This window comes from Ranitomeya variabilis, chromosome 1, assembly GCF_051348905.1.
Source record: "Ranitomeya variabilis isolate aRanVar5 chromosome 1, aRanVar5.hap1, whole genome shotgun sequence".
NCBI classification, from domain to species: Eukaryota; Metazoa; Chordata; class Amphibia; order Anura; family Dendrobatidae; genus Ranitomeya; species Ranitomeya variabilis.
In genome coordinates this window covers 994,735,950-994,749,285 of record NC_135232.1, presented here as the reverse complement: position 1 = coordinate 994,749,285, position 13,336 = coordinate 994,735,950, and the positions used below count along the sequence as shown (strand labels likewise).

At 43.6% G+C, this 13,336-nt stretch overlaps 1 protein-coding gene across 2 annotated transcripts in view; it reads right to left on the bottom strand.

The window, feature by feature from the left end:
* ANXA10 (annexin A10) overlaps positions 1-12,794 on the bottom strand; it is a 169,343-nt gene extending 156,549 nt beyond the window's left edge. Inside the window, exon 1 of one of the 2 annotated variants that reach the window (XM_077279471.1) lies at positions 12,645-12,794. In XM_077279471.1, the coding sequence (XP_077135586.1) occupies positions 12,645-12,689 (45 nt within the window). In that variant the 5' untranslated portion in view covers positions 12,690-12,794. Of the gene's footprint in view, positions 1-12,363; positions 12,388-12,644 lie in introns of those variants that run through there. The other variant, XM_077279472.1, reaches the window with a different exon arrangement.
* Positions 12,795-13,336: the final 542 nt, after the last annotated feature.

Genomic DNA, 13,336 nt, shown 5'->3' with positions numbered 1-13,336 from the left:
ATCGTCTGCTTCCTAATCGCCATATGATTGGTTCTCCCCAGCATTTAAGGTGTGATTTTGAAACATGATGCCACTCCCCCTGACGAAGGCACGCCGCCAAAACGCGCGTAGGGGTCGTGGCACCATCCTCTGAGTGTTTGGGTAAGGTATTTCCACTATTGTCTGGTTTATATGTCCATCTTACTATTGCCATCTTGCGTGTTGGTATCTAGTGACTCTTTTGTCACAGTGGCCCTAATATTATATCAGATGTTGGGATGGTCTGACTCTAGCTATTACCTATATTATATTATTATTGGTTTGGCCACCATTACCTAGATTTAACACGTGTTAGTTAAGTTCCAGCTCTTTTTTCACTTTTGATATTTATATACGCTCAGAGGGGTGCCACTCATCTTTGTTGGCTCACCAATGCTACACACATATGGTTTCCAGGTGTGTGTTTCTTTCTCTTGTATTGTGTATGTGATGGGGACTATATCCCTTGTGTTTTATTTATAATAAAGATTGTTTTTGTTAATTGTTCAGTATACGCATTTTCCTTTATATGATTCCAATATAAACCTATGTGCAAGTAGAAATAAATTGCAGTATGCACTATTCTGGTCTGTAGTAAATGGAATCTGTCACCACATTTGACCTATCTACACTATTAATATGGGCGTACAGGTTATAGACTGCTGAAAACAGTCCTACCTGTGTGTCTCACATCAGATGTGTTATTGTTGAGAAATCGTCTTTTATCACTTTATATAAATGACCTCTTCCAGATTTTTTTTAACCCCTTCATGACCCAGCCTATTTTGGCCTTAATGACCTTGCCGTTTTTTGCAATTCTGACCAGTGTCCCTTTATGAGGTAATAACTCAGGAACGCTTCAACGGATCCTAGCGATTCTGAGATTGTTTTTTCGTGACATATTGGGCTTCATGTTAGTGGTAAATTTAGATCGATAATTTCTGAGTTTATTTGTGAAAAAAACGGAAATTTGGCGAAAATTTTTAAAATTTTGCAATTTTCACATTTTGAATTTTTATTCTGTTAAACCAGAGAGTTATATGACACAAAATAGTTAATAAATAACATTTCCCACATGTCTACTTTACATCAGCACAATTTTGGAAACAAATTTTTTTTTTGCTAGGAAGTTATAAGGGTTAAAATTTGACCAGTGATTTCTCATTTTTACAACAAAATTTACAAAACCATTTTTTTTAGGGACCACCTCACATTTGAAGTCATTTTGAGGGTTCTATATGGCTGAAAATACCCAAAAGTGACACCATTCTAAAAACTGCACCCCTCAAGGTGCTCAAAACCACATTCAAGAAGTTTATTAACCCTTCAGGTGTTTCACAGCAGCAGAAGCAACATGGAAGTAAAAAATGAACATTTAACTTTTTAGTCACAAAAATGATCTTTTAGCAACAATTTTTTTATTTTCCCAAGGGTAAAAGGAGAAACTAGACCACGGACATTGTTGTCCAATTTGTTCTGAGTACGCTGATACCTCATATGTGGGGGTAAACCACTGTTTGGGCGCACGGCAGGGCTCGGAAGGGAAGGAGCGCCATTTGACTTTTTCAATGAAAAATTGGCTCCAATCTTTAGCGGACACCATGTCGTGTTTGGAGAGCCCCCCGTGTGCCTAAACATTGGAGCTCCCCCACAAGTGACCCCATTTTGGAAACTAAACCCACCAAGGAACTTATCTAGAAGCATAGTGAGCACTTTAAACCCCCAGGTGCTTTACAAATTGTTCCGTAAAAATGAAAAAGTACTTTTTTTTCACAAAAAAATTATTTTAGCCTCAATTTTTTCATTTTCACATGGGCAACAGGATAAAATGGATCCTAAATTTTGTTGGGCAATTTCTCCTGAGTACACCAATACCTCACATGTGGGAGTAAACCACTGTTTGGGCACATGGTAAGGCTCGGAAGGGAAGGAGCGCCATTTGACTTTTTGAATGAAAAATTATCTCCATCGTTAGCGGACACCATGTCGCGTTTGGAAAGCCCCTGTGTGCCTAAACATTGGAGCTCCTCCACAAGTGACCCCATTTTGGAAACTAGACCCCCCAAGGAACTTATCTAGAGGCATAGTGAGCACTTTAAACCCCCAGGTGCTTCACAAATTGATCCGCAAAAATGAAAAAATACTTTTTTTTCACACAAAATTTCTTTTAGCCTCAATTCTTTCATTTTCACATGGGCAACAGGATAAAATGGATCCTAAAATTTGTTGGGCAATTTCTCCTGAGTACGCCGATACCTCATATGTGGGGGTAAACCACTGTTTGGGTGCACGGCAAGGCTCGGGAGGGGAGGCGTGCCATTTGACTTTTTGAATGGAAAATTAGCTCCAATCGTTAGCGGACACCATGTCGCGTTTGGAGAGCCCCTGTGTGCCTAAACATTGGAGCTCCCCTACAAGTGACCCCATTTTGGAAACTAGACCCCCCAAGGAACTTATCTAGATGCATAGTGAGCACTTATAACCCCCAGGTGCTTCACAGAAGTTTATAACTCAGAGCCGTGAAAATAAAAAATAATTTTTCTTTCCTCAAAAATGATTTTTAGCCCAGAATTTTTTATTTTCCCAAGGGTAATAGGAGAAATTGGACCCCAAATGTTGTTGTCCAGTTTGTCCTGAGTACGATGATACCCCATATGTGGGGGTAAACCACTGTTTGGGCGCACGGCAGGGCTCGGAAGGGAAGGCACGCCATTTGGCTTTTTGAATGGAAAATTAGCTCCAATCATTAGCGGACACCATGTCACGTTTGAAGAGCCCCTGTGTGCCTAAACATTGGAGCTCCCGCACAAGTGACCCCATTTTGGAAACTAGACCTCCCAAGGAACTAATCTAGATGTGTGGTGAGCACTTTGAACCCCCAAGTGCTTCACAGAAGTTTATAACGCAGAGCCATGAAAATAAAAAATAATTTTTATTTTCTCAAAAATGATTTTTTAGCCCACAATTTTTTATTTTTCCAAGGGTAACAGGAGAAATTGGACCCAAAAAGTTGTTGTACAGTTTCTCCTGAGTACGCTGATACCCCATATGTGGGGGTAAACCACTGTTTGGGCATATGCCGGGGCTCGGAAGGGAAGTAGTGACGTTTTGGAATGCAGACTTTGATGGAATGGTCTGCGGGCATTATGTTACGTTTGCAGAGCCCCTGATATGCCTAAACAGTAGAAACCCCCCATAATTGACCCCATTTTGGAAACTAGACCCCCCAAGGAACTTATCTAGATGTGTGGTGAGCACGTTCAATCCCCAAGTGCTTCACAGAAGTTTACAACGCAGAGCCGTGAAAATAAAAAATCATTTTTCTTTCCTCAAAAAAGATGTTTTAGCAAGCAATTTTTTATTTTCACAAGGGTAACAGGAGAAATTGGACCCCAATATTTGTTGCCCAGTTAGTTGTGAGTGTGCTGGTTCCCCATATGTGGGGGTAAACCACTGTTTGGGCGCATGTCAGGGCTCGGAAGGGAAGTAGTGGCATTTGAAATGCAGACTTTGATGGAATGGTCTGCGGGCGTCACATTGCATTTTCAGAGCCCCTGATGTGCCTAAACAGTAGAAACACACCACAAGTGACCCCATTTTGGAAACTAGACCCCCCAAGGAACTTATCTAGATGTGTGATGAGCACGTTCAACCCCCAAGTGCTTCACAGAAGTTTACAAAGCAGAGCCGTGAAAATAAAAAATCATTTTTCTTTCCTCAAAAAAGATGTTTTAGCAAGCAATTTTTTATTTTCCCAAGGGTAACAGGAGAAATTGGACCCCAGCAGTTGTTGCCCAGTTTGTCCTGAGTACGCTGGTACCCCAAATGTGGGGGTAAACCACTGTTTGGGCGCACGTCGGGGCTTGGAAGGGAGGGAGCACCATTTGACTTTTTGAACGCAAGATTGGCTGGAATCAATGGTGGCGCCATGTTGCGTTTGGAGACCCCTGATGTGCCTAAACAGTGGAAACCCCTCAATTCTAACTTCAACACTAACCCCAACACACCCCTAATCCTAATCCCAACTGTAGCCATAACCCTAATCACAACCCTAACCCCAACACACCCCTAACCACAACCCTAACCGCAACACACCCGTAACCCTAATTCCAACCCTAACCCTAATCCTAACCCTAATCCCAAACCTAACCCTAATCCCAACCCTAACCACAACTGTAACCCCAACACACCCCTAACCCTATCCGTAACCCTAACCACAAGCCTAATCTTAACCCTATTTCCAACCCTAGCCCTAATTCCAACCCTTACCCTAAGGCTATGTGCCCACGTTGCGGATTCGTGTGAGATTTTTCCGCACGATTTTTGAAAAATCTGCAGGTAAAAGGCACTGCGTTTTACCTGCGGATTTACAGCAGATTTCCAGTGTTTTTTTGTGCGGATTTCACCTGCGGATTCCTATTGAGGAACAGGTGTAAAACGCTGCGGAATCCGCACAAAGAATTGACATGCTGCGGAAAATACAACGCAGCGTTTCTGCACGGAACTTTCCGCACCATGGGCACAGCGGATTTGGTTTTCCAAAGGTGTAAATGGTACTGTAAACCTGATGGAAAACTGCTACGAATTCGCAGCGGCCAATCCGCTGCGGATCCGCGGCCAATCCGCTGCGGATCCGCGGCCAATCCGCTGCGGATCCGTAGCCAAATCCGCACTGTGTGCACATGCCATAACCCTAAACCTACCCCTAACCCTACCTGTAACCCTAACCCGGGGGGGGCGTCGGAGCACGGGGGGGTGACATAGGAGCACGGGGGGAGCGGACAGGAGGACGGGGGAGCGGAGCACAGGACGGAGGGGACTACGGGACAGATCGGTGGGGTGGGGGGGTCACTTCAGTATTTCCAGCCATGGCCGATGATATTGCAGCATCAGCCATGGCTGGATTGTAATATTTCACCAGTTTTTTAGGTGAAATATTACAAATCGCTCTGATTGGCAGTTTCACTTTCAACAGCCAATCAGAGCGATCGTAGCCACGGGGGGGTGAAGCCACCCCCCCTGGGCTGAAGCACCACTCCCCCTGTCTCTGCAGATCGGGTGAGATTGGAGTTAACCCTTTCACCCGATCTGCAGGGACGCGGGGTTAATCTGTCCTTTCCCACATTTCATGAAAAATTGCAATAGTATGTACAATAGAATTTTTAACCCCTTCACAACATATATATATATATATATATATATATATATATATATACACATCATATGTCATGTCTCCCCCTTTGATGCTTGCTCCAGCACTGAGCCCGCATCTTTTCTGGCACGACAGCTGATTTGATCAGCTGACATGTGCCTCTAACAACATCTGGTGGAATCGGGATCCACCCGCAGCTATTAAATGATAAATGCCACTGTCAATCTCTTACAGGGGCATTTTACTTGAGCAAACCGGATGCGTGTCACTAGCTCCGCCCATCGGTTTCCCTGTCCGGGGCGCACTTATAATGAGGCCAGTTGAGCACTTTGCCTCAGGCGGCAGTAAAGTCTATGAAGACAGGGGGCGGCAGCGCAGTGCCACCCCTGCAGGCAGATAACTTGGTGCCCTGCTCCTTCGTGGATTCCTGTGTGTTGTCAGTGAGTCAGAAGAGCAAGCTGTGGTCAGGACTTGGGATGGAGTAGGCTGCCTGATTGCACTTTCACTTTCAATACAGCAGCAATTGACTCTGCCTCCTCTGCATCTGCCCTCTCCAGCCAGGGAGTGTGAATGATTGGTCCATCTGTGAGTCATTCTACCTCTCTGCATCAAGTAACTGTGTCTGTGTTCATCCACTCCAGGTGCTGTATATGGGGGTGCTATGCTGTATATAGGGGGTGCTGTGGTGTATATGGGGGATGCTGTGCTATATGTGGTTGTGCTCTATGTGGGGGGTGCTGTGCTGTGTGTGGGGGTGCTGTATATGAGGGGTGCTGTGCTGTACATGGGGGTGCTTTGCTCTATGTAGGGGGTGCTGTGCTGTATATGAGGGGTGCTGTATACAGGGGTCCTGTGCTGTATATGAGGGGTCCTGTGCTGTATATGGGGGTCTTGTGCTGTATATGGGGGTCCTGTGCTGAATTGTATATAGAGGAGCTGTATATGGGAGGGGCTGTGCTGTAAATGGGGGTGCTGTGCTGTATATGGGGGTGTTGTGCCATAAATGGGATTGCTGTATTTGGGGTTGCTGTGCTGTATATGGGGGTGCTGTGCTGTATATGAGGGTGCTGTATTGTATATAGGGGTGCTGTGCTTTATATCGGGGGTGCTGTATATGGCGGTACTGTGCTGTATTGTATATGGGGGTGCTGTGCTGTATATGGGGGTGCTGTATATGGGGGTGCTGTGCTGTATGTGGAGGTGCTGTGCTGTATATGTGAATGCTGTGCTGTATATGTGGGGTGCTATATTGTATACAGGGGTGCTGTATTGTATATAGGGGTACTGTATATGGGGATGCTGTGCTGTATATGGGGGTGCAGTGCTGCATATAGGGGGTGCTGTGCTGTATTGTATATAGGGATGCTGTGCTGCATATAGGGGTGCTGTGCTGTATATGGGGGTAGTGCTGTATTGGCTGTATTGTATATGGGGGTGCTCTATAGTATATGGAGGGCTATGGGAGATGCATTATAGTATATTTAGGGCTATGGGGGATGCATTATAGTATGACAGCCCATGTGACGCGAGGTCCTAATCATTGCTATGGTGACCCGATGTCGTCATGATAACGTCCGGGTCACAAGAGTCAGGAAACTTGCTGATCATGTGCAGTGTCAGCAAGTTTCTCTGTGAGTGCAGAGCTGACAGTTTCTACAGCATGGGGATGCTGCTGCATCCCCATGTTGTAGAAGTGATCAGCCTGCAGAAAATAATAGTCCCATAGAAGGATAAAGTAAAAAAGTTTAAAAAAGTGTTTGTTTTTTTAAAATTTGTAAACATAATTGTAAAAATATATAAAAAAATATATATATCCACAGATATTGTATCTATTAATAAATATTTGAATGAAAAAATATATAAGCAATAAAAGTACACATATTTGGCATCTGCAATGACCCGACCTATAAAGATGTCCCACTAGTTAACCCATTTAGAGAATATCATGAAAAAAAAATAAAACACAAAGCAAAAACAATGCTTTATCATCATACCATGAACAAAAAGTGGAATAAAATGGAATAAAAAAGACGGATATAAATAAACATGGTACCGCTGAAGATGTCTTCTTGTTCCGAAAAAAACAAGTCACCATACAGCTCAATCATCGGAAAAATAAAGAAGTTATAGCTCTCAGAATAAAGTGATGCAAAAATAATTATTTTTTCTATAAAACAGTTTTTATTGTGTAAAAGCGCCAAAGCATAAAAATCGATATAAATGAGGTATCGCTGTAATCGTACTGACCCGAAGAATAAAACTGCCTTATCAATTTTACCACACACAGAATTGCATAACCCCCCCAAAATCCTGAATTGCTGTTTTTGTTCATTTTGCCTCCCAAAAATCAGAATAGAAAGCGATCAAAAAATGTCATGTGCCCGAAAATGGTACCAATAAAAACGTCAACTCGTCCTGCAAAAAACAAGCCGTCACATAACTGTGGGCCCAAACATGGAAAAATTATAGCTCTCAAAATGTGGTGGTGATGCAAAAACTACTTTTTGCAATAAAAAGCGTCTTTTAGTGTTTCACAGCAGCTGAACATAAAAGCCATATATAAATCTAGCATCATTGTAATCGCACTGACCTGAAAAATAAAGTTGTCTAATCACTTATACCACATGAGGAATGGAGGAAAAAATACATAAAACCAATTCTGCCTCCTAAAGATCACAGTAAGGCATGGCGCACATTTATCCTGTGCTCTGCGCTGAGTGCTTGCATCGGGGTTTCCGTGTAAATCTTTGAAATACGTGATTCAGATGGAAGCTCGGGCTGAAGACTTCCTATAATGAGGCAGATGGAGACACTGTAGATGCCATATGACCTGTGATCTGACGGTGTCCATCTTTTTAGGATTGCATAAAAGTGCCGTTGGCCACAGTTTTCTGCACTTCTGAAAAGAAAGACACCTCTGAACAGAGGGCATATGGAGTCCTGAGTAACTCTGCTGCCTCATTATAGTGAATGGATCCCTCAGGGTTTCATCTGTCATGTCACTCAGAGATTTAGATGGAAACCCTAAAGTAAGTGCTCAATGTAAAGCACCGGGTAAATGTGATCCTAAATGTTATGTAAAATGTTCCAAATAAATGCTTAAACTCAATCCACAAAAAAAGCAAGCCCTCGCTCAGATCTGTCATCTATTAACGGAAATATAAGGGGCTTCCACATTACTAGTAGCACACAGGCTCTGGAAAAGCGAAATGGCTCCTCACCCACCAAATGAAATTCAGCAAATTCTCCGCTCCCAAATCCAAATTCCACCATTCTGTGCCCCACAGTGTACCTAAACCACATATTGCATCCACGTTTGGCATTTGTGAAGTGATGAGAGCCCGCCTAACTTACGGGTGTGGAGCGCCACCGTGGGCAGAGGGGTACTCGGTACTGGGTCCTTCGGTTCTCAGAGGGATGTCACGGTGGCTGACCCGGTCCATGGCCCTTGGGATGTCTGTATTAAAGGGAAAGGTCTTTAAAGGGATAATGCTTGTGATGCCACCTGTGGTATTTGGTTGGGGTGACCTACGCTGCTTTAAGGGGTCCACTGGGGTGATGTTATGGCAACTAGATGGTATACCTTCCCACAGGTGAAGTATGTCCCTAGGGCTTCCCAGTGTGTAGATGGTGAACGGTGAGAGGCGCAGTGAAGAACAAGGACACAAGGTTGGTTACAGTCTCTTTACCTTTTACTGAAGGTTTCAGCATCCACAGTCCAGAGCACAGACCACAGGGCAGGCAGAGTCCAGCCGGTTTGGAGGCAAGTCCAGAGTCCCCTTGTCCAGGTAGAAATCAGTAGCCTTCCTCTAGTGCCGTGTTTTGTAGTACTTTACTGCTAAGCTTCTCATAAGGTCCAAACAACTGTTGAAGATTTTACAGATGTGATGTCTCTCTGTCCCCCAGATGGATAGAACTCTATCATGCCCCAGCCTCTAAGGGGTGCCACCTTGCCACCTGGTTGTAGGGGCGGACAGGTAACGTGAAATTAGCTGTCCTGCCCTCTCTGGAACAAGGCATAAAGGATCGTTGCTCCCTCGGTGTTCCGGCTACCGGGATCCTGCGCCTCAGAAGGAGGCAGCCTGTGTAGGGCACAACTCCTCTGATATCCACTCCTTTGCTATGACCTCTTCACCCTCTCTACAATACAGTTCTCCTTCAATGTCTCTTTCTAGAAGCTGCCGCACTCAGGGCAGGAACAGCTCCGTGTCCTTCTGTCTCGTCCTCTGACAGGATCCCACCCCTGTCAGGGACCAACTACCTGAGCGAAGCTCAGCCAGCAACTAACTAGCTTCCTCCCCAGGCAACCAGTTTTACCTAAGTGTGAAGAGTGCCCTTATAGGAGCAGAGCTCCCCCTGGCGGCCTAGAGTGAGAAATGTGTTGCATGCTTGTGATACCTTGATTCAGTTGTCCTTCTTTGCCTCCAAACGTAACATCACTCCTCCCTAGAGGAGAACAATATTACTGCAATGACCAGGACCCTTGGGCACTGAAGGTGCATGCCTCCAGAAGCACGGGTTGGGCATAACTTACTGGTGACTGCAACGCAATGGTGATTGCAACATACTGGTGACTGCAACATAATTGTCACTACAGCATACTGGTCATTACAATGGCAGTTTGCAATTTTCACTCGGCAACATTCATTGCTGCTTGTTTCTGGAAAATACCCATGGAGTCAAAATCGTCACTACATCTGTAGATAAATTCCCCAAGGGGTATAGTTTCCAAAATGGGGTAACTTGTTGGGAGATTCTGCTCTTCTAGAAATTAGGGGCTCTGTATATGGAGTCCGCAAAGTGTTCTAGGAAAGTCTGCGCTCCAGGAGGCAAATAGCGCTTCCTTCCTCCTCATTCTCTCCGTATGACTAGGTAGTGCTGTACAGCCACATATGGGGTATTGCCACGTTCAGTAGACATTGTGGGACATATGTTGGTGCCTTTCTTATTCACTTCTTTTGTGAAAATGTAAAATCTGGAGCTAAATCTAAAATTTGATGGTAAAAATATTATTTTTTCATAACTGCCCAATGGTATAACATTCTTTGACACATCCATGGTGTCAATATGATTACTACACCACTAGATGAATTAATTGAGAGGTGTAGTTTGTAAAATGGGGTTGCTTATGGGGGGTTCTGTTTTTCTGGGACCTCATGTACTTTTCTGGTGGGTCATGGCACCTGCAAACCATAATAGTAAAATCTGGCGTTCCTTGCCTTCTGAGCTTTGCACTGTGCCTGAAAATTATTTCCCAATTACATGTAGGGTATTGGCGCACTCAGGAAAAAATGCACTACAGTTTGTTGTAAAAAAAATATCCCATTAGCCTTTAGAAAAATTCAAAACTTGGGGCTAAACAATATTTTAGTGGTAAAAATGTAATTTCTTCTTTCATCACCACTCAGTGGTTTAAAATTCTGTGAGGCACTTGTGGTGTCAATATCATCAGTGTACCCCTAGAGCAGGGGTGTCAAACTGCATTCCTCGAGGGCCGCAAACCATGTGTGTTTTCAAGATTTCCTTAGCATTGCACAAAGTGCTGGAATCATTCTCTGCAGGTGATTAAATTATCATCTGTGCAATACAAGGAAATCCTGAAAACATGACCTGTTTGCAGCCCTCAAGGAATGCAGTTTGACACCCCTGCCCTAGAGGAATTAATTGGGGAGTGTAGCTTGTAAAATGAGTTCACATATAGGGTGTTTCTGTTGTTCTGGCACCTCAGGGGCTCTGCCAATGTGACATGGCACCCTCAATCCATTCCAGCAAAGTTTGAACTCCAATATGGTACCTCTTCCCTTCTGAGCTTTGCACTGTGCCTCAAAAGTAGTATTCCCCCACATATGAGGTATCAGTGTACTCAGGAGAAATAGCACAACAAATTTTATGATTGTATGGCACAATTTCTCCTGTTACCCTTATGAAAATGCAAAATCTAGGGCCAAAATTACATTTTTGTGTGGAAAATGTGATTTTTTTTTATATTCACGGCTCAATGTTATAAACTTTTGTGAAGCACCTGGGGGTTCAAGGTGCTCACCACACGTTCAAAAAGTCAAATGAAGCTTCTTCCCTTCCGAGCCCTGAAGTGTGTACTCAGCGTACTCAGGAGAAATTGCACAACAAATTTTATGGTGCAATTTCTCCTATTACCCTTAGTAAAATGCAATATTTTGTGCTAAAAACATATTTGTGGGGAAAATTTTATTTTCTTTGTTTTTACAGCTCAACGTTATAAAATTCTTTAAAGGACCTGAGGGTTTAATGTCCTCACCCCACATCTAGATCAGGTCCCCGAGGGGTCCATTTTCCAAAATAGTGTCACTTTTGGGGGATTTTCACTGTTTAGACACATCAGAGGCTCTCCAAACGTGACATGATGTCCACCAATTGTTCCATCATATTTTGTATTCAATTAGTCAAATGCGGCATCTTCCCTTCCAAGCTGCCATGTGCCCAAAAAATGGTTTTCTCCCTCATATGGAGTATCATCATGCTCAGGAGAAATTATCAGTCACTCTGCCCCCTGAGGATGCTGTTGTGAAACGCGCATTGGGGCGCGTGGGTATCCCTATGGACAAAGATATGGGTAAGATCTGCGGGTGGTCTCATGTCTCTGTGTACAAAGGAAATAGCGGGCACCACAGAAATAATTTTAGTCAGGGATCAGCCACATGCATATAAAAAGCAATTGAATTTGAACAAGAAAATAGATATGCATATCAATGGGATCACCATGAAAAAATCTTTACTTTATTAATACACACAGCAAGGTAAGACATACATTTAAAAACATTTAAAAACCAAAAGGCATACACAGAGCTAGTAGGCTATGTGCAACCCCCCCCAGACAAATGGAACCAAATACCCACAAGCACCTTACAGCAAGTTTATCTTATGTATATAAAGTGTGTTAACCATAGAAAAAGTACAAAAATACATATATGCACAGAATAATACACATATATCTGCTACCAATTATACTGTATGGGTCTAAACACCAATAACCCCAAAAGGGATAACGGTTTCGACACCTGCTAAACACCCCTTAATACCAAATATATCAACAGGAGGAAAGATATACCCTCGACAACATATATAGTAATAAATGCCCGTTCACCATCGGCAATATTTCCACAAGTATCGTGCAGATTATATCAAATAGCGCAAATCAAATATCAGACCCTCACCCCTGACATGTCTGCCAGGCATTACCATACAGGGATGGAGGTTGCAAGATGGTGAAACGTATCATCAAAGACCAGGGAACCTAGCAAGCACCGCAGTCCAAAATCCCAAGATCAGGGAAGGACCAAGCATAAGTGCAGCAGTAGAAGATAAGGTGCTTGTGCTGGGGGGAGAAGAAGCCCCACGCGTATCGACGCTACACAAGCGTCTTCATCAGAGGAAGTGTGGAATAGAAAGTCCAACCCTGCTCTTTTATAGTCAAATAATCAGAGGTAATAGTTACCATTTGTGAGAACATGCTGGCCTGTGGTTCCTTCACAGAGTGCATAAGCCGGAGTCCACTTCCGGATTAGCAGTCATACCCCTTGCATCTGCGTAGTCAGAGCCAGACTGGTCTGGCTGCATGATAATGAATGCAGTCTGAGCAGTTACCATAGTCACATGGATGCTGAACTGGCAAAGCGATCCTACCCCTTGCAGCTGCACAGTCAAAACAAAAGCTGGTCTGACTGGTCTGGCTGCATGATAATGAATGGAATCTCAGCGGTTGCCATAGTAACATAGATGTCAAACTGGTTTTGCGCCGTGATTGCAGATACACTAAATAAGTCATGTCTGCATAGATAAGCACTAAGAAAAAAAGGCTTAATGGTTCGCACATATCCATGAGGATTGTCCCAATTGCAACGGCGCCGAATTGATAAACGATTACTTCTGTGAAGGTAAAGTTGTAAAGAACTAAGTAGTTTGCGCCTGCGCCATATCTACAAATATGCCCAGAACATTACGCTTGTGCAGATGAAGTAAGAAAGGTTCATAGAACTCAAGAAGCCTGATAATTCACGCTTTATTTAGTTAGAGAGCTAAATCCATAAAGCTTGCCACATTTGCAACAAAGCTGGATTGATGGACGGTTATGTTCCATAAATATGGAAACACAAAGGCTCCTTCCAGCCAGAGGAGATGATAATTTAC